This window comes from Euprymna scolopes, chromosome 9 (assembly GCF_053919585.1).
Source record: "Euprymna scolopes isolate OS-2025 chromosome 9, ASM5391958v1, whole genome shotgun sequence".
In the NCBI taxonomy this organism is placed as follows: domain Eukaryota; kingdom Metazoa; phylum Mollusca; class Cephalopoda; order Sepiida; family Sepiolidae; genus Euprymna; species Euprymna scolopes.
In genome coordinates this window covers 18,278,689-18,301,839 of record NC_136490.1, presented here as the reverse complement: position 1 = coordinate 18,301,839, position 23,151 = coordinate 18,278,689, and the positions used below count along the sequence as shown (strand labels likewise).

Here is a 23,151-nt window from a genome sequence, read left to right as displayed (position 1 = left end):
ATAAAAAATCCAATCATTTGAGGCCACTCTGTAACTTTTAGTTTCAGAACAGATAGTTTGAAAATATGGAGACAGACAGACAGACATAGTGAGTTTTATAAATTAGATTTTCTGCTCTCCTACAATTGGTCAGCCAATGAGGGCATTTATTTCACTCATGGAAATGTGTACTTAAGAATAACATGTTTTACTAAATCTGAAGACAGTGAGTCAAGTATGATAACCATTAGACCAGCTTGACACGATTTTTAAAGTGTTTTCAAAACTACTTATTCTTAACATCAAGAATCTGACAGGTGAATATATTTATCAGATATGGTTGATGCACTTAACATTTCAAGTATAGACACAGTTGGTTCATTGGCCGAACTTTTTTTACCTTTTCAGTTAATGACGTCTATCACTTATGATATTAGTGTTTTTACTGCATCATTTACATGCTGTAAAGCAAAATAAAAGTTGTAAGACAAACTGGTAGTATGACTAATGTCATTCAATTTGAAAAAATGCAGATTCATTTCCTGATGCATAACATTAAAAATCGTGTTTAATTCTTGATAAAATTCAATGATACAAATGCCCACTTGACTCTAATGAATGAATCCTTTTTCTAAATTTTAGATCTTATATTTCCGTGGTTATGCTGGTTTAAAAAAATAATCGACTTTGTGAGGTTTTGTTGTGTATTTTCTAAGTTTTAGCTAGACATACAAACACACAGAGAATAACTTTTATATAATAGAACATATATATATATATATATATATATATATATATATATATATATATATATACTAGCAGGCCGCCCAGCATTGCCTGGTCATAAAATATGCATAAATATTTTAATTAATACAGAAACTGAGACGTGTGCATGCGAGTATTATGTCTTTTTCTAAACAGTTCACTTTTTGTAGGTAAAAAAACAAAAGATACTAGAGTTGAGATTGAAACCAAAATCTAAAGACAGTGAGTCAAGTATGATAACCATTAGACCAGCTTGACACGATCTTTAAAGTGTTTTCAAAACTACTTATTCTTAACATAAAGAATCTGCCATGTGAATGATTCATGCATGCAAATTTGTGAAACAGTTGACAAACAGAAAAATTTGATGATTGCCCCCCACCCCCATGTACCAATTTTTCAATTTTGATCTGTTAGCAGCTTCTGGATGAAAACCGATTAAGTTTTCCACATGTCTGAATACCCTATATACCAAATTACAAGTTTGGAATAAAAAATTCTTAGAGTATATAGGTTGAGAAGTGTCCTCACACACATTTTCGCTTATATATATATATATATATATATATATATACTAGCCTGGGTGTTTAGAGGTGTGTGTTGAGAAAAAAAGAAGGAAAAGAACGGGGGGGGGGAAACTGATGTCTTTGCTGTTGCACCCATCGCCAAACCGGAAGTGATGTAGGTTTAAATTAAGACTAGATAATCGAAAAGAGGGGATGACTTTCCAAAATATCTGCAAAAAAAGCGACCCCTCCTTGTAGAAAAGTGCCCAGTTCAAGGTGAAGGAATTAATGTTTTTGGTCAATTTTTCAATATTTGTCGTCCGAAGGGTCAAGCTTCAAAATGATACTGATCTCGTGAAAATCTGCCACCTCTGCCGAAAGTTTTAGGCAAACATACATTTTTCCACTTTGATGTAGGGGCTACTATCAGGGACATAAGCTACAGGGTACTATGTGGGGAGTTGGGCAGCAAGATGTCAGTTCACGTTACACTTAAACTTCTGCATATCAGTTCAGTTGGGGAAGCAGGAACCCGGAAGGGAATTCCAAAGTCTAGCAATTCTGGGGAAGAAACTACTGGAGTAGAAGGCTCTCTTACATCTAGGGATCTCAACTATGAAGGGGTGGAATTTTGCTGCTTGTCGGGTTTGTTGGTGGTATTTACATTGAGGGGGTACAATTGCTTGCCGTTCTTTGGAGCATTCACTGTTAAAGTACTTGTAGAACAGGCAGAGGGATGCTACATTTCATCGATGGGACAGAGGCTGAAGCTTAGATGACAGTTCATGACCTATAAGGTTGGCGACTCTCTTTTGAACCTTGTCTAGGAGCAAGAGACTAGTAGCAGATGCACCAGCCCAAATATAACAACAATACTCCATACATGAGTGAATGGTGGCCTTATAAAGGTACAGGATACTTTTGTATGTTAGTAGCTTTCTACCACAGTAAAGAGAACCTACCTTTTTCGCAGCGGTCCTAGCAATGCTCTCAATGTAATTGTTCCAACTCATGTTTCCTGTGAATGTTAGGCCGAGGAGTTTAAAAGATGTACTGTCAGATAAAGTCTTTGGTCATTGCTATTGGTGGTAGAGAAGGTTTCTTGTAGTTATTGAAGGAAACAAGTTTAGTCTTGGCAGCATTGAATGTGACCATCCATTTTTGTCCCCATTCCACTACAGATTGGAGGTCATCCTCTAGTGTTTCTGCCATTTCTTTAGATATGTGTTCATTTGTTTTCCTGTTGTGTTTGTTATAGAGCGTGGTGTCATCAGCATATATTCCCATCTCACAGGGAGAGCATTTATGAATATTAGGAATAATAGAGGTCCAAGGATAGACCCTTGAGGCACTCCCACATTTATATCATATTGTTTAGATGTACGACCATTGAGAACAACCTGGATTTATCTCTTATCTAAGAAGGATTTAATTATGTTAAGTATTCTTCCAGTGATACTGTATGATTTTCCTTGGAAAACCTTCATGCCATACCCTGTTAAAAGCCTTAGATATATCTAGAACTACCGCTCTACCCGCCCCTGCTTTGTCAAGTGAATGGTATATACGTAGTTAGGATGTCTGCTGTGGAACAGGTTTACCTAAATCCATATTGTTGGTCAGTCAAAAGTTAAGCATCTGTAAGGTGGTGGACTAGAGCTTGGTTAATTATGGACTCAAATATTTTGGTAAAAAGTGGGAGGAGGCTAATAATACGGTAATTTAATGGGTCAGTTCTTTCGCCAGAATTCTTGAAAACTGGTACCACTGAAGCAGTTTTCCAGCAGTCTGGAAAGCAAGATTCATTAAGGCATTTGCTGTAAAGTTTGGAGAGAACTGGAGCTACTTCAGCGGAACACTGTTTTAATAGCACAGCCGTTTTTATGACAGCATGCACCTGAGAAGGGGTGATTTTCAGATCGTTTAGTGTGGCATCTGTCCATAAAGACAAGTCAGGGAGGGGGTGATTAGCAGGGTCCAGTGTGGAGTTGGAGGCAAACCGACTGGCAAGCATGTTAGCCTTCTCGGTTGCTGAGCAAACAACCTCATGATTGTTGGAAAGTGGGGGAATTGTTGATTGTCCATTATTTACTACACTGTTGTAGATTTTCCAGAAGTCACAGGTTCCTAATTTCTGTGCTTCGATGTGTTTTTTATTCGTTTCAGTAAATTCTCTCTTAACTGTCATTATTTCTTTCTTATAGTTATTTCTGGCTCCTATATACTTCTGTCTGTTTGAACTGGACTTATGTTGGTTAAATCTGCAGTACACATGCTGCCTTTGCACGATGGCAGCTATACCAGTAGAAGTAAACCATTGCGGAGAGTGGGGCTTGCTATAAAATTTCTGCATGGGAACATGTGCTTCAATTGCTGTTTTGAACCACTCAGTGGTTTCATGTGCGCACTGTTCAGCAGGAAGTGAAAAGATATTTCGCCATGGGGCATCTCTGATGTGATCCCTGATGGCTTCCCAGTCAGCCTTTTTATAATATCTCATTGGCTCTTCTGTTTTGGCTCTAGAGTTTAGGGCGATTTCAACTATTATCACTACATGGTCAGCATTCCCATACATACATAAATACATTTAAACAGACAGGTGAGATTTATAATATAGATATAAAAGCTGAAATTATAAATTCTTATCAAACATTGAATGAAACTATTAAAAAAAAAAAAATTTAACTTGAACTGAAATCAAATTTATTCATGTCATTACATAGTACAGAAAACTAACAAAAAAATATGGGCTAGCCAGAATTAAATAGATATTTCAGATGAATTGCTGTTTGGCCACACTTTGAAACACATCTCTATATATGCTGAAATTATAAATTCAAGTCAAACATCAAATGAAACTGTTGTCGAAAAAAATTTTAAAAAGCTATGTAGATAACAAATTAAATTTAGTTTTGTCTAAGCTGGCAGCTGCTTGGAATAATTTTATTCTGAATTGAATATTCTGCCAAAAACTAGGAAATGTGAAATATTTGAATTTAACAAACTATTATTCAAACATTTGTGTACATCTCTATGATACGGATGTTGAATGTAGGTATATGTTTAAAAATGTGTTGATGTATCGTGTCTATTTGTGTGTGCATAAGTAACATTAATTCGGAACAAGAAAAAAGAAAAATAGATTTATGATAATTTTATGCTTTAGCGTAAAAAGACTTGCATATGGTAAATGGATAATTCACTTTAAAATGATAACGTTCGCTTACATAGATGTCTCATATAATTTACACAAAAAAAATGTTCTGTTTTTACATGCAGATGGGCTACCACATAAACGCATATGCACATATGTACGTAGTAGAAGAATATCGGTCCCAGGACAAGTAAAATTAATTTCAAGAACAGAATGGTTTAGCAGCGTTGTATAACCTCCTTCAGTCCATCAGACATAATTATTTGAAAGTTGACTAATACAGCAGAACACCAGAGGTCAATCCTTTGATGATTAATACCAACAACTTACAAAAGAATGTATATATATATATATATATATATATATATATATGAGAAAGAAAATTAAAACTGTAAGTTGAACTTTACAATCAGAATTTATTGTTTGACTGAATACTCCAAAAAACAATTTAAAAAGTCCTTATTCCGTGGAGTTTCAAAGAATGCTATTCTTATTATTCTTCTTATCAGAGGACATACAGAAATCAGCAAATTATATAATTATAATCTCGATAGATTCAGCCACTCTGATGAGTCGTAGACAATGAAACACGTGTCAGTGGATAATTATATTATATTTTAAAATAATACATATGCTGCTCCCCATTTGGGGGTACCAAACTGGTCAAAGGGAAAATTATACCCAACTCGCATTTAGGTAAAAATGCGCTTCCATATAAATAATTGAATTCATTCAATAAGTATCGCTAACAAACAAACAACATCTCATATATATATATATATATATACACGAGGTGCTTTCAATAAGTTTCCAGATTTTTTTTTTTTTTTGTATGGGCTCTTTTATTGTTAGTACACATATGAAACTCTAGCCCCCTTCGAAGTAATCTCCTCCAGAATGCACTCGTTTTACCATTCTAACAACTTCCGGAAGGCCTCATGGAAGTCCTCCTGTGTGAGCGTGCCAATGACCCGCGTCACAACCTTTTTCATCTCCTCAATTGTCTCATAACGACAGCCTCTAAAGTTTTCCTTGAGCTTAGGGAATAACCAAAAGTCACAGGGAGCAAGGTCTGAATTATAGGGAAGGTGACACTCATCTTAATCAAATAATCTGTGACAAGTATGGAGAATCCTTGGGACAAACTTAGCGTAAACTTTCCACATCTTCAGTTCCTTGTGAATAATTGTGTGTACAGTTCCCACACTGATATCAAACTGTGTACTTGTTGTCTCACAGTGGTCCTTATCAATGAAATTCTTTATTTGGCCAATCAACTCTGGTGTTCTGACTTCACACCTCTTATCATCCCTTACAGACTCCCTACTTTCCTTGAATTTCTTATGCCACTCAAAAACTGATGTTCAATTCATGCAAGATGGTCCTAAAGCAGTCTGAAACCTTTCATATGTTCTGTGGCATTTTTTCCAATTTTAAAACAGAATTTTATTGCATATCGTTCTTCTAAAGTGTCCTCGTGTCCAGATTGCATTTTTGAAATTCATCAAATGTGACAATTAAGCTTTAGTAGGGTGTATTCCAATTCCTGCTGTAGCTGTTCATTTGAATTTGAAATCATAAAAAATCAATCAGTCATTTCATAAGATGTATAGCAAAAACATACTGAATTTAAATGCCTGTACAAAAATGTCTGGGAACTTATTGAAAGCACTTCACATATATATATTTATTCCAGGTAGAAAGATATCCAAAAATTAAGAATAATTGAATTTCAACAAAGGTTGTTGATAGTGCTCAATCAATGAGAGCAAATTATAGTTTTTATCATTCTTTATGTAAATACAGTCATATCTTGCTACAATATGTAGACCGTTTTGATCATAAAGTAAGAACATTAACCTTGCTTCATGCCAGACATGGCATTGTATATTTTCTCTCCTCTAAAATTAAAAATTGTCTTGAACCCTTTCTAATTTTTTTGCCTGATGAAGTCGTTTATGATCGACACGGTCTGCACATCATAGTAAGATATGACTGTATTTACATAAAGAATAGTAAACTCTCTTGCGTGCGCTATATATATATGTATATATATATATATATATATATATATATGCCTCTGTTCAGTCTTGAAAGACGAAGGATGCCCCACAGTAGAGGCAGCTGCGCATGTAATTGTAAGGCAAGGGTTGCGCAATCTCCAACCACACCTCTCCTGGATTGGTACGGTTTGAGTCCAGTGGCAAGGAGAAGTCCAGGACGACTGGAAACAATGCCGAGATAAGCGGAGAGCACATACTGCACTTGAAAGTTCCAAATAATCAGCCATTTAGTACTGACCAGGTTCAACATTCCTTAACTTCTGTGATATATATATATATATATATATATATATATATATATACTCCTGTAAATATTTTTTTGTGTGTGTATTGATATTCATATTAAAACCCTCTTTTTCTATTCATTTAAAAAGAAAATACAGCTTTGTTATGTATGGGTTGTGGAATTGCATTCACTAGCAAAAGATCTTGCTAATTTGCATATTCTTTTAAACATTCATTTCAATTAGTTTTTTCGGTTTTCTTATGGGATGATAATCTTTAGTTAACTATTATGTGTAATTATATTCATGCAGATATTCAAACACGATAGTGTTTGAATATGTGGTTAAGTGGTAGTTTTAGTCATTTAAAACTGTTTTAAAGCTTCACCGCTCATTCATTTTTCGACCAAATTTTAAACAATTATTACCGTTTATAGTTCACCTTCTCAGCTATATTGTGAAAAAAAAATTCAGTTTTCGTTCAGTAAAACAAAAGTTATGATGAATTTACTGGTGTTCAAAATTGTAAAAAAACGTGAGGAGGTTTTTTTATGACTGGTTTCCATAGCAACCATGTCGCTTCAGCGATTACTGTTGCTGAAGTAACAAGTGAAACGGAGAAAAGGAAAGAATGAAAGGGAGATAATATGGGGGGATTTTATTGAAAGCAGACGAGTGCCGTACATTATTATTACATATGTGTATGTTATGTTTATGGGGGCAAAAACATAAGACTGAAATTAAACAAATAACAAGTGAATTTACTGGAGGCCTGGAAAAATCATGGATTACAATGGAAAAATGCGAGCATTAAAAGTAATATCGTTAAGTTTAAACATAGAAAAGTAAAGAACCAGTTGTTAGAATTGAAAAAGAAAAGGACAAGATATTCCAGTAAAAAATGTAATAAATTTATAACTTAAAATATTGCAGCATTAAGAATTTTTTTTAAATTCAATTTATAACATTATATAATCAATTCTTAATGCTGTAATATTTTAAGTTATAAATTTATTATATTTTTTGACTAGAATATCTTGTCCTTTTCGTTTCCAGTTTTGACAGCTAGTCCTTTACTTTTCCATGTTTAAGCTTTACCATATTACTTTTCATGCTTGCATTTTTCTATTGTAATTCTAAATGATTTATACTTGTGTAATATTTGTGTAAAAAGGTTATAGTAAACACAAACTCTTTATATATATTTATGTATGCGTATATATATTTGTTTAAAAAATTTTGCCTACCAAACTCCTATCAGTTTTTGGTCTATAGACATGAAACTTTATACATAAGGTATTTGAATGCATGCGAAACTTTATATTTGTGTTTTAGCCAGGGAAAATCGGTGTAAATATGTGAAAATTAAAATAAAATGAAATTTGCCAGGTGAAGATCGAATGACGGCATAATGAATATGCATGCGTAACGTAATAGCTATTGGTTCATGTTCTCATTTTTAGCCTTGCAGCAAACATGTCTTCATAGGTCAGATATTAACTTCAAAGGAAAAAATAAATAGACGTTTTGGTTTTGATTCTCGGTGGTGGTGCACGAGTCATTTTTTTTTTTTAACTTTTTAAATCATTACTATATATTGGGTCCAATATAATATGATAAATACGAAATCTGCATTAATCTAAATATCATATACAAGCAGATTTTACGACCGGACAATGCCGGGCGGCCTGCTAGTATATATATATATATATATATATATATATATATATAGTGCTGGCAAAAAGAAAGTCCGCACTTGTAATTTTTTCAAAAACTGCAAATTTAGGCTAAATTTAATGTAACTATTTAAACAACCTGTACCTCATATGATTCGCTTTTTATTCCTCTATATTTTACCTGTTCATATTTGACTTTTAATTGAAATATTCTAATGTTCACGTCAATTAAAAAAATAACTTCAAATTGAGGAGGCAAAAAGAAAGTGTACAGTAACAAATTCGCTTAAAACCAGCTTAAATTCTCGCCCGTAAATCAGTTTAAAATATTCACCAACAGGCAACAAAGCATCTCTAATCGTAATTGTTGTTGTTCCAAGTTATACAACGTAACATTTAGTCCGTATGCCACGACTTTCTCTTAGTGATCGTTAGGAGCTCATTAATCTCCACCTTTCTGGTTTATCCAATCGAGAAATCGACCGCAGATTGAAATGTGATGAGAAAACAGTACGAAAGACTGTGCAAAAGCACCAAAACACTGTCAGTGTTCGTGATGCCCCTAAATCTGGTCATACTAGAGTTACTTTTAACAGGGAAGACAATGCTATCAAGATCCGCAGCCTAAGAAACAGATTTGAAACGGCTCCCCTAAATCGAACAACAGTTCAGTCTTGTTAACAAGTGTTCTCTTTCTACTGTCAAGAACAGATTAAAGGAATTTAATTTGCAAGGATATGTTGCAAGCCAATGATTTCTGTAAAGAACAAAAAAGTGCCGTCTAGACTTTGTCAGATGCAATGAAGATCATGACTCTTCATATTAGTCAAACGTGCTTTTTAGCGACGAAAGCAAGTTCAATAGGCTAGGCAGTGATGGCAGGCAGTACGTCCATCAGAGGAAAGACAAAGAATTTAATCCTAGGTGCTCAGTTTCAACGTTGCAAGGTGATGGAGGTTCAGTTTTGGTGTGGGGCATTATTAGTACCAATGGTCCAGAGCCTATAGTTCACTTGCAAGGTTGAATTAATTCGACCAAGTACATTAATATGTGACTAAGCATTTTCTACCCTACTTTGGTCAGAATTTGGATGATAATCCCATCTTCATGCAAGATAATGCTCCCATTCACACAGCTGGCAATGTCAAGAGATTCCTGGAAGAGCATGATATTCCATGTTTGGATTGGCTTGCACAATCTCCAGACCTCAATACTATCGAAAACGTGTGGTATTACATCAAGCAACAGCTACGCATTGATAAAATTTCAAATTTGGAAGAACTTTGGACAAAAATTAAAGAAAAGTGGGATGCTCTTTCCCCGGAGTATTGCTGCAGTCTAATTCAAGGAATAAATTGCAGAAGGGCTATGCTACTAAATATTAACTAGTTCCTGTTGTATTTGTGTTGCATTAATGTTCTAAATTTGCATTTAAATAACAATTTTCCATTGTGCAGACTTTCTTTTTGCCTCCTCAATTTGACGAGAAGAATAAAAGGCGAGTCAAATGAGGTATAGTTTGGTTAAACAGTTACATTAAATTTAGCTTAAATTTGCAGTTTTTGAAAAAATTACAAGTGCGGACTTTCTTTTTACCACCTGTGTATATGATTAATTTATTGTAATTTAAAATGTGTATATCTTTCTGATGTCTGTTTCTCAGTGGCATCTGTTTGCAACAACCTTCTTCTCTGCAATACCTTTCTGCAGTTATCTACTTTTCTCTCTCTGATATTTGCCTACCTCTCTCTGAAATCTGAACCTCCTGTTTCACTTTATCCATGTTTATCTCGCACTCCTTTCTAATATACTAGCGGGTGGGGGTACTCGGTGTTGCCCGGGTGTTTGGAGGTGTGTGTGTTGAAAAAAAAAAAACGTTGGCCGGGTGTTTGGAGGTGTAAAAGAAAAAAAAGTTTTAGTCGAAAGGTAGGATTGAACCCCGAAGCCTTGATGTGAAGGTGGAAATGAAAGGGAAAAAAAGCCAGAGACCTAACCATCTCAGCCACGAGGGAAGAGGAATTGATAAGCGTGTTAAATTAAGGTTTATAAAGCAAAGTATACAGGTGCGAGGAAGTGGCGTGATGCTTGACCTAGTTTTGTGGTGCAAGCCAGTTACTGTTTCCCCACTTTTCGCATTTCGAAGACGCGGCGAGCTGGTAAAAGTCAGGCAAATTAAATACACACGCGACCCCCCCCATTCTTAAGTCATAGATATTACAATTTAGACGTGATATAAAGTTTTAAGAAGGAGCGAGCCGAGCAAAAAGGTTGATGAAAAAAGCCTTTTGCAGACATACACAAAAAGCGAACATACATACATACATACACACACATTTTCGCTTTTATATATATAAATGTTCACTCCTTCATCTATAATGCTTAGGGGTGGGATCTGTTTCATATCTTTTTACTTGTCTTTTTACAAATCTATCCATCACCATTTCACACCTGTTCCTCTTTGATATCTACATGCTCATCAATTCTTATTGCATATGAATCTAATATATAAAAGATTATAAGTCTGTCTGTCTCCATATTTTCAAACTCTGTCTCCTCCAAAACCAAAAATTGCAAAGCAGCGCTAGGGATCTCAAATGCTTGGATTTTTTACCGACCATTCTTTTATGGGTCTTTAGCCGGTTAAGATAGTTTTTTAAGGGTCAAATGGGGTCAAAATTGAAAACAATCATTATAAATTTTGTACATTCATCTTAGTTTATTTTTAATCAGTTCATATGCATGTCACGTTGGTATAGTGGTAACGTCACCAGCTTTGAATGCTACAGTTTTGCTTTTGGTTTCGATTTTAGCTGATGACACCCAAGTACTGTTTTTTTTTTTTTTTTTTTTTAACTTTTGACCTCACAACACTATAATAATATATCAAATCTGGACAAATTAAAATATCATATTTAAGCGTATTTTATGCCTGGGTAAAGCTCTCACCCACCCACTAGTCTCTTTATAGTACAGCACAGATCTTTACCTCCTTAAAAAAAAAAAAATTAGAAATAAGTCTTAAAAATATAATTTTTTTTTTAATGTTATGTAATACTTTTACACTACAAAACTTTTCTCTAAAATAAGCCTTGGTTATGCAATGCTAACGTTTTTGGTTTTTGGTCACCCAACAAATTAGAGATTGAACCTAGTAATTCACTCTTGCTTGTCCGTTTGTTTGCATTTTTCTCAATAACCATGCCTTGGATTTAAAAAAATTTTTTGCACAAACATTAGTCATGGTGAAAGTAAATTTATGCCAGAACGGATTTTCCGGAATAACTGTGGTTGCCCCTTCCACGGGGGCATTATAGGGGTAAAATTACGGCCAAATCGTCCGTTCATTTGTTCACACTTTTGTTATAACCACCCCTTGGATTTTTTTGAAATTTTGCACAAACATTAGTCATGGTGAAAGTAAATTTTTCTCTCGTGGAGGAGGATCCTGTATGCTCGGCTTGTTTTTACATTTGTTCGTCTTAAACAAGGCATATTATTACTGAAGCATGAGGGACTACTGTGATAGGGGCCAGTTTTATAGGGAATTAGCCTCGGTAGGGAATGGGACAGCAAGATGTTTGTTGACATTACATTAAAATTTTTGCTTGTTAGTATGGTCAAAGGGGCAGGGATGGAATTCCAAAAATAAGCGGTTTGAGGAAAGAAACTGTCAGAGTAGAAAATCTTACAATGTCTTGGGATTGCTAAAGTAAAGGGGTGGGATTTTGCTACTTGTGGGTTAGTGGGAGCATTATTGTTTAAGTGGGTAACATTTGCAGTAAGTTCATCAGAGCACATTAGAAATACAGCAATGCAACGCTGTGGTGATGGAATAAGAGTTGCAGCTTGAAATACAGTCAACGACCGATTGCTAGGTTAGAAAGTCGTTTTTGCATCTTGTTTAAGAAGGAGATTTTAGTGGTTGTGACATCAACTCAGATGTGACAACAATACATGGGCAAATGGTTGCTTGATAGTGATATAGGATACTGGCAGATGTAAAAAGTTTTCTAACCTGGTAAAGGGAGCCTGCCTACCATTGCAGCAAACTTTGCGACATCTATTATGTACTTATTTCAACTAATGTTGCTTGACAATATCAGGTTGAGGAGTTGGTCTCTTGGGATGAGTGAGGTATGACTTTTTTTCATATGAAAGGGAATTATTAATTAGTTGAAGATGTTCATTTAAATTTCTTTACGGTTATTAAAAGTGTAAAACAAACTTTGAAGAAATTGACTATAATTTTTTTTTGTTTTTGATAACAGACCATCCAAAATATTTTGGATAAATGGGACCCGTTGAAATTCCACAGCGCTTTTTATACATCAATCAATTAATAATTTAATGTTAAAAATATTTTTTTTGAATTGTCTGTTTCTAAAAAAAAAAATGACTCTGGCAAAAATTGTCATTATCAACTAAATATTCTTAAAATAAAACGAACGTCTCTTCATTTTAAAATTGTAGCGATTTAATTCTTTTTAAAAATAGAAAATATTCTGTGTTACCATAAAAATAATTGTCAATAGTCTTCATGTTATATAATTGTCTATTTTTGCTCTTTTATTAAACGTGGCTATAAAAACCATTAGCAATAGACAGAGGCTACCTAGCTAATAACTTAGGAACATCACGATAGTTAGAGACTACAGAACTCCGAAAGTGTGACAGTGATACATGTTCATTCACACAGTTCTGAGGCAGCATACAGTGCAAAAGGAGATCGCCGGTACATTTGAACAAATATTGGTGTGATTATGCAGTGGATCTAATGTGGATGTATATCATCCAAGGTTTGGTCTGTTAAGCTACAGCACAGAACCATATTTAAGTATTTCGGTGGAGCAAGAACAATGAAATAATCTGTAGGCAACAGAATCAATTGTTACATTCCAGCGAGTAGACAGTAGATCTAATTCAAGCAGATCACATACAGATCATATACTCCAGAGGGAACAGGGTCGCGGTAGATAATATGTAGTATATATCTAATGGCACGATGCTTTAACCCTCCTCCCCCACAAAAAAGGGTCACTCTGTGTTGACCCCAAAATTAAAATTACCTTAGTCTAACCAAGGACAGAAAAAAAAAATGTAATAAACCTTTATTAGAAGCTAAACATTACGTTCAAATGATTGTATCCACAGACAAACAAACACCTGTGTAACCAACGATAACAAGACGGGTGTATAGTGATTTATTTATTTTTATTTATTTTTTTTTCCTTTATTACTTCATTAAACCGTTAGCAAGAGATAGAGGCTGCTAAGCTAATTAGGAAATGTATAAAACTTAGGAATATCACGATAGTTAGACAATACAGAACTCCAAAAATGTGGCAGTGATACATGTTCATTCACACGATTCTGAGGTAGCACATTCAGGACTGCAGAACACAATGCAAAAGGAAATCATTGATGCATTTTTTGAGTAAAGACCAGTGTGATTATGCAGAGAGTCTAATGTGAAAGTATGTCCTTGCAAGTTTGGTCTGTTCAACTGCAGCACAGAACGGTATTTAAGCGTTGTGGTGGGGCAAAAACCATGAAATAATCTGTAGGCAACAGAAGCAACTGTTACATTCTAACAAGTGGACAGTCGATCTAATCCAACGAGTGTATATATAAATACATCTCTGAGATGTACGTGTGTTCACAAATTGTCTTGTGTTGTACTTGTGTATGTGTTTACTGGCTTATGTCGTCTAGTGGTGTACGATCTATATGTTTGTATAATGGTTCATCTTTTCTTGCGGGTTGTCTAATGTGATTCATGTGGGCATTCAAACAAGCGGTTCAATAATGGGACAATAACAGAACAAGAGACAGTTCTTTTACCAGGACGAATAACATCGTTCTGTGGGGACACATTAAACCAAAAGAGAAACATACCTTCTTGACTGTTTCTTGTGATTGTTGCGCTGAAACGATCTTCTTCCTTCAGAGGAAAACGCCATGTCTCAAAGTTAAATTTTCTTTATATAACATTTATTTTCACTTTTGTGGGATTCTCTCTGAGTTGAATGTATTTCTCTGTGTTTTATATCAAAGATGTTTCCATGGACTGCAAAACAAAATCACTTCCATATCTGCTAGCCAACCCAGACTGACTCTCTATCTAACTTCCCAACTGGCTAACTGCCTTGTAATGTGTTCTGTCAATGAGATAGTATCGTAGTAATCATTAGTATTGAATATTTGATAGGGTGTCTTACTTAAGAGAGCGGTTTGTCAGGAATTTGTTTATGTTGGACTTGAAGATATCCAAGTTGTAGTTAGGTGGGAAATGTATTTATTTAAAATTATACTGTTTTTGTCAATCGGATGACAGAATTCAATTTTGGAACAATTTATTTTAAAATGGATAAAATTTGAAATTTTTTATCTTAGAAATATCAAACTAATCACCATTTTTGCCGCTCAAAAGATAATATTTTTTAAATGTCTATAATTTTAATTAGGTTGATAACATACATACTAACAAAAAATTCCTTAGTATATTAAAATACTAGCAGAACCCATGTCCTGGCGTTTTCTTGGAGAAATATAAAAGAATGATTTAATGGTATGGCATATACATTTGTGTCACTAGTTACCTAAATGCTAATATTGCTAAATCACTCAAGTTGTTTATTCTTTCTTTCTTTTTTATAATATGAATCACATGGTAACTGTATTAAGTTAAGAGAATGCAAAATGTTTTTTCATAAACATGCTGTTGAAGGTAGTGATTGTGTTTACTGGAAAAGATGCACATAAGAAGGTTTCAGTCATCTGCTTGTAATTGCAGAATCTAGAAGGGAAAAGTGAGATCATTTTATTATATGTAGAGATGTATTGCTGTAAGTTCTGTACTATTTTATTTTTACCTAGAAATATTACAATGACTAGCGAATAATTGTTCTGAGTTCAATAGATAAAGTATCAATTCAGTTTCTAAAATGTGTATGTGATTTCTGTCATAGTCATAAAACCTATTTTGAGAAGTTTATCGTACATATTTTAGACGATTCATTGATATTTAAAGATTTATATTTAAGATTCAATGAAAACAGTAATGTTTTATGTTTCTGATTTTTTGTGATGAGGATTGATAATCTATATAATATACAATTTTTGAAGGCTAACCTGCTTCAAAGAATGACCAAATACACGAAATTTGGCTTTAAAATGCAAATCTAGAAACCCTGGAAAAGATTATGAGAGTGACCTCCATTTGATGTAACCTCGTTTTGGAATATCTATATAATATTTTGCTTGTTTGTATTTTCCAGATAACCGTTCTTATCTTGAATATTATTCTCTCGCTTCAGCCGATATAACCTCCAACTTTTTTCAGACCTATCCTGTTGAACTAAGAAATCTTTGTGTCGAACTCTGGAATCTGTAAGCATAGCGTAATGGATAAAGTATTAAGTAAAATTCAGTTTTAAGTGACACTCTTCTGGAAATTAAAGGTTCGATCCTCAGTGTGGGTAATATGAAATATATAATTGTGAATTACTTAAGCATTTTACCCGACCGTAGCTGACAGAACAAGAGCATGTTACCTTCATGGATTAAATAAAGGGATCCCTTCAAAATTCTGGATTGATTCCCAAGTTCGATTGGAGGATTTCTGAGTTCAACAAGATACACCTGAAGAAGGTTGGATATTACTTCTTCCGAAAAGTTGTATGCAAAATACTCCAGATAAGAACAGTAGTCCAAATAATCTGAGAAATGTTTTCTTCAATATTAACAATAGAATCCCAATTGTCACATCAAAAAGAGTTGGATACATTTTCTATTTTCTTTTATGTTGGTCTATTGGGAAAGTAGCTAACCTTAAATAATTAAAAAGAAGAAATTCTTCCAGACTGAGGCAATTTAAATTTTTATCCTTATCCAGAATGCCTCTTTTTGGGATTTGGATTTTCTCCAAATTAAAAAAAAAAACGGTCTTGTGTCTAACTGTACCTTCGTAGAGGAGGTAAGTAAATAGAAACAATAAAATATGTACATGGATCGATCATAGTTAAGGGCGACCCAAATACTTCCTTTTCATTGGTTGATACACCAAAATGACAGTTTTCAAAGTAATTATTAAAATATGTTTAATCAAATTAAACTGTTTTCTTTTTGTAGTACACTTTCAGAAAAGTAAAAAAAAAAAAGTATCTACTATTAAATAAAAGAAACTTTGTATGAGTTCGTTTCCTATGCACTCCTAAATGGCTGGGCTAATTTTGTACAAATTTCACACAAAGGTAATTTATTTATCTGGCAGTGTTTTTTGATAGGTTTTGTATCAGAATGCCTACAATAAGTATCGCTAATCGAAAAAATCCGATGAAAGAAGAAACAGACAACTTAGACCGAAGTTAACACCTTATACAGCCTAACATCACACATGTATTTGAGAAGTTTTATTAACGCACAAGCAGGAAGACCCGGCATATAAAATCAATAGTATGTTCTTTGATATGACAGGGGCACGTTTGGAATGAATGTTTCTGTCCAGAGCACGATTGAACCCTGATACTTGATTTTTGCATTTTAAACTTAAATTCAAGTCATTATATATAAAAATATTTTCATAAAATCAACACTACATTCTCTACAGTGCAATGTAAACTACAATGTATTGTGGACTAAGTCACTGTGAAGAAACATGTGAAGCTTCCTCCCAACGCACCGTGATGGGTCCTCCAGCTAGAGCAGGCAATCAATCGATTTGATTGAAAAATGGGTAATTTTACCGATTTTGATGACAATAAAAATATGGGAGTGTGGATTATTCGTTGATCATCATTCAATCCCAGGTAACTTTGGGTCTCCCTTCTAGCTTATTTTTAAACACAGAAATCTAAATTTCCAAAATATATCTCCATCTGTTTTGCTCAACAGATAATCATGTAATTTCTGGTCAAACGGCGTTGACAACTTGCATTGTTCCTGTATATGCAGCTGGAGTTTTGTGTTCGTTCAATTCCGTGAGTTTTTAACCTTTTTTTTCTTTCTTTTGCTTTTCATCGAATTTATTTTTCAGAGATATTTGCAGTTTTGTGTCTACAATCTTTTTCGTCAGGCTCGTCAGTTTGTGTTTTAAAATTGTTTCTATTAGTTTTATACTTACTTTTCAGAAGTGGGGGACTATTTGATAGTTATAAGGACAATCGATGGTTGATTATAAATAATAGTTATTTACAAACAAAAAAATAATATATTGATATTTACACGTGAGGAATAAAATATACATTGTACATGTTATAGAAAAAAGCCTGCTATATATATATATATATATATATATATATATAGTCATCCACATACAGTACTGTTTCATTGTATCACAACTCATCAGTGCGGCTAGACATACACCTTTTCCCAGCCGTGGATCGAACCTACAACCATCGTGTTAAGTCTGCAGCTCTAACCACTAGACCAAGAATCAGTGCCCGTAAATATTTCTCCTCATATATAAATAAATGTTTAGAGGTACAGAATTTAAATAAAGTTTTAAATATAATGGGCGGAAGTCTCTCAAGAGCTCTTTCAGCTATCATCTCATCAGGAGAAAATCGATAGCGTAAAAATAATAATATTATGTCGAAAGTAAAGAGTTCTATAGGGAACTATTGAATGTGCCAAAAATTACAGGGACACTAAAATAAAGTTTATTAACGTTTAAAAAGATGATTAAAATAATGGCACGACGAGGGGGGGGGGAACGGGAGAAAAGATTCACAGTTCCCCAAAGAGAAACAATGTCTTAGATGTTTCTTTCTGCCGGCACAAAGGTTTCCAAACCGCAATAGAGACAGACTCCAAAATCTTTAAATGGTTTCTGGAGTCCGGTCTATGTAACACCTCGAACCATTCAATTTTATATCTGTTGGCACAGCACGGGTTGTCAACCAAATGCTGGCCAATAGCAGAGTCCAAGGCTCCAGACCCCATCCTCCCTTGTCTGATTTTCGATGGAACATGCTGGTTTATACGAGTCAAAAGATGCAAGGATGTTCGCCTAACATAACCAACATCGCACTGGCATTTGAATTGATATACAATATTGCTATTTTGGATGTAAGGCAAACTATCCTTGCGAAAAGAAGGAAATGCAGGTCTCGTAGTATATACCAAATGCAAGGACACAGAATAAAAGTCATAAATACTTCTGCGAATTTGTTTGGAAAGTCTGTTACTCTTTTCCCCAATCCACGGTAATTTTAAATAAACCGGGCATTTCAAAGGTCCAAACTTTCTAGGGGATTTAAAATCTGCAACCTTTTTGAAAATACAGTCATCAATAAGGTCAACAGGATAATCATTATTGATGAATATTTCCCTGATCTTATCGAGTTCGGAGTCCTTTCACTATGGAAAGTTAGAAGGACAATTCGTTTCCTTTCTTGGATGTTCTTGTCAACCGTTCAAGGGGCTTTCTCACTACAATTTATAGGAAGCCGACATTTACTGGCCTATATGTGGACTTTTTGTCTTTTGTACCAAAATCACGTAAAGTCGGCTTAATACTTTGGTACATAGAGCCCTGATGATTTGTTCACCTAACAGATTGGACGCCGAACTCGATAATAAGGAAAAGGAAAAATTCTTTAGATCATGATGTTTCGAAGCTTAATGCTTCTTATCAGAAGAGAAGAGCAATGTTTATTTATTTATTAACATGTGTGTGTATATGTATGTATATGTTTGTTTGTATATATATATATATGTATATATATGTATATTTGATTTCATGCTACGTGTAGCATTTCATGATTGCTGACTGGAATGACATTGCAGTCATGTGAAGTGCATTTTATTTTTCAGTTATCAATGTATTTTTATATTACTCTGCAATATTACATTAAACACATGTTGTACATGACCTGATCAGTTTTAGATTACTTTTTATTCCTCTTCAAATTATATCTATTTATCTATATTTATTTATACATAAATACACTTTGTGTTTATATATATATATATATATATATATATATATATATACATATATATAACGGTCATTGTTTTAATGATAGCAAGGCACATTTATTAAATGTGCACCAAGTTTCAAGTAATGCACTTGGTGCACTACAGGAAAATTCAGCCTCATGCGAGGCACATTATCTCCAATTAACTGTCTAAATGTCAAGTCCAAAGTTTTCAGGGCATGATCTTAGCACAAGAAATTTTTACTTGCATCATGGACATTTATAAGTTACTTCCGGCTATGACTACCTTAGCTTCCTGATTTAATGTATAGATTTAAGAAAATACTGTGTATGTGAGAGAGAGAGAGAGAGAGAGAGAGAGAGAGAGCTTGGAGGCGGTGTGTGTTCTTATATATTTATGCATGCATATAATATGTTTATAATAAAATGTATATAATGCGTTTATGTAAGTTGGTAGGTTGTGTACAGGGGTGAGTGGAAGAGAGTTATTATCAATGTGTAAGTACGCATGTATTTGCTAACTTTGTCTGCCCCCACCACATTTTTGTATGGCCAATCTTAGAATTTCTTGACAAAACATACCCCCCCCCCCTGATTATTTATAAGTGTGTGCCCCTTTCAATTTTCACTAATTACAGGCATGGATAACAACCCTCTCACCTCAGACCATCAATTGTGTCTATTTCAGAATTAGTAGCCATCATCTAATGACAGTAAACGCTGATATTTTTGTCTACAAGACAAATGTGCAATGTTATGTTGAAAACAAAAAAGATGTTACGTTTCTGAATTTTTGAGATAAGGATTGGTTATTCGTATTATTTGGATTCATCGGACTACTGTTCTCATCTTGAGTGGCATTTTCACAACGTTTCTTCAGGTGTATCCTGTCGAACTCTGGAATTTGGATGGAAGAACCTGTGGCATAGTGGTTAGAGTACTTAGTACTGAGTTCAATTCTCAATGTGGTGACAGAATACAATTGCGAATTACTTAGGACCTCTATCTAGTCATGGCTGATGGAACAAGAGCATGCTACCCCCATGAAGTAAATAAAGGGTTCTGTTCGAAATTCCGTTTAAATTCTCGAGTTCGACAGAAACATTCCTGAGTTTGACAATATACACCTGAAGAAGGTCAGAGATTACATCAATCGAAACGTAAAAATGACACTCAAGATGAGAACAGTAGTCCGAAATATCCAAATATGGAAAAACATGTAACAAAGCTAAAAATTTTCTGGTTTTAGCATTGTATGAAACTGCATTATATGACGGTGGTCATAAAATGCAAAAAAATATTTGTAAAATGTTTATAAAAATGAATGATAAAAAAAAAAAAAACTAAATTGGTCATTCCAGAGTGAACTGAAGTGTTTTAGTGAAATGAAGAAAAAAAAAAAAAAAAAAAATTTAATTCATGCATTTTTTCCTATTTAATTTTTGTTACATAGGCATCATTTGGTTTCAAAAGCATGGGGGGGGGCATCATTTGGTTTCAAAAAGCTATTTAATCATTAATAGTTTAATTAATTTGTTAGATATAGTCTTTTGTTGATAGACGGCAATGTGTGTGCATTGTTGTTCTTTCAGGACCGTAGCTAATTCTGTTAGCTGAAACAAAAGCCATTCGTCAAGCTTTCTTAATATAATTATTCAATTCAAACATACTCTTAAAAGAATAAAGGATTTTTTATGCCAATTATCCCATAGTTGAAAGGTCATTGTTTAATTGTTGGTTTGTTAGATCTTTTTTAGTGCGTCTTGTTTCAACTTCAACTTCCACCAAGATTAACAATCCTTCTGTTGGTTATGTTTGTCCATTTCATCAGTTTCCTATTCTTACAATTCAGCATAATGACATCATTTGGCTTCAAAAAATCATTTAGTCATTAATATTTTAATCATTATTATAAGCCACATTTTCATTGCCAACGTGTATGTTGCTGCTCTCATGACTGTGGCTAATCCTTTTAGCTGAAACAGAAGCCATGTCAGGCTTTCTTAATATAATTATTCAATTATTATCCCCTTCATGATCTATTGTCTGAAATGTTTCCCCTTTTTTTCTACTATAACGTCATATATATTTCAACAATAGGTACTAGTACACATACTCGCAGTATTTAAAACTCTGCATTTGTTTATAACTAGTTCCAATTTGCATAATTTATCAAGGTCCCTTGATCCACTTCATGATCTCTTGTCCAACATAAAGGCTAAAAGTTAAAAACTACAAAACAAAGATCCACAAATTTGCTTTTTTTTATCAACTCTGGATTAATAATATCTAACATTTAGAAATAAAAAAAAATCATTTTTTTATCCTAAACTAGTGCAAATTTTTTCAGGGGATGATGATTTTGTTTTTATTACACTGTCCGAAATACAAATGACGACCATGCATCGCCTAGTAATCGAACATGCAACCTTCCCAATGAACAGATCTCACAATCGACAGCCTTCAGATAATGAATAACTGGGACCTCCCACAATTTGGTGACCCCAACGTGATCTGAACACGCAACCTTCTGATCTTGAGTCAACCATTTTAAAATGGCTTCACTCCTTAGCCTCCAGCTAACTGGTGGGGGAGTGTATGGACACATACCTTTAAAATCTAACATGCATCTACTCAAATCGCACACACTCATACAACTTTAAATAATGCACTGGTTACCTGCCCTTGTAATTTCTGTTTGCCCAACAGGTGGCATTCTTTAAGTGTGCCTTTCTCCCCTCTACCTTTCTCTTTTGATCTGAACCTATAATGTGAGTGGCATGCAAATTGCGTACATACCTCAGCAGGGCATCTTCCTTTTCAAGATAAGAAAGAAAGCACGTTTATACCTTAAACTTTTGCATACAAAAAGAACATCCAATGTATACTTCAATAAACTCTAGTATTCACTCATGCACACATACACGTAACAAACATTTTACTACATGCATGCTAGTTCATATATGCACAAACACTCTAATGTTAATAACTTATCTGTGTAAATAAATTTTCCTGTACACATGTAAATATGTAAACCTGCTTTAGCGTGCTTCATTCAATGTCTTCTTAAATGTACTCGTAACACATGCTATTATTGTTGATTGTTTTATTACACTGTCTGAATAATAAATGAGGCTTTTGACCCTTCTAGTAAATGACCACACATCACCTTCAAGTAATCGAACATGCAGCCTATAATCGTCAACCTTCTTATAATTGGGAACCCCATATAAGATGGTTCCCCCTACAATGTCGACATTAACTGGCTCATATATACATAGATCTTACATAATCTTTCCAATTTCTGATTCATAAATAATAAAGGTTCCCTTTCCAAAGTCTTTCCATTCTGATTGGCTGAGATCTGAAAATTTTTTAATGATCCAGTTTTTTACTTTATAAATGAACAGTTACTCCCGTTAAAATATGGTGTCACTAAGAGACATATTATTTTGCCCGGCGTCAAGTTCATCTAATGCATAGGTCATTTCATTCATGTTAGATAGAAAAATATAAGGGAGAGAAAATCTTTGAACAAATGTTAAATGATCCGTTTATTTGCTTTCTTTTACAAAGTTAAAAACACGCTATCCACTATAAGAATCTCCTTTGTTGTTTTCGACGTCTTCGTCAAAACAACAAAAAAATTACACAACCATTGTGATCGAGTTTTTATATTATTAAACACACTATGTGTAGATTGTTGATGTTTGAAACCGACGCATTTCATATATATTTATATATTGTAGAGTTTAGCTCCCAAATATTTGTGTCTCTTATATTAAGATTTCTCCTAACAAAAAACAAATTTAAAAAATACGGAAGTTTATTTGTTTATTATTTT

The 23,151-nt window shown here is 34.0% G+C and overlaps 1 protein-coding gene across 7 annotated transcripts in view; it reads left to right on the top strand.

The window, feature by feature from the left end:
• The window catches only part of LOC145284444 (RAB11-binding protein RELCH homolog), a 2,006,047-nt gene that overhangs the window by 171,531 nt on the left and 1,811,365 nt on the right, over nucleotides 1-23,151 (top strand). For all 7 annotated transcript variants that reach the window (XM_080133263.1, XM_080133262.1, XM_080133261.1 and 4 more), the window contains one exon: nucleotides 17,260-17,345. In XM_080133263.1, the coding sequence (XP_079989389.1) occupies nucleotides 17,260-17,345 (86 nt within the window). The remainder of the gene's footprint in view (nucleotides 1-17,259; nucleotides 17,346-23,151) is intronic.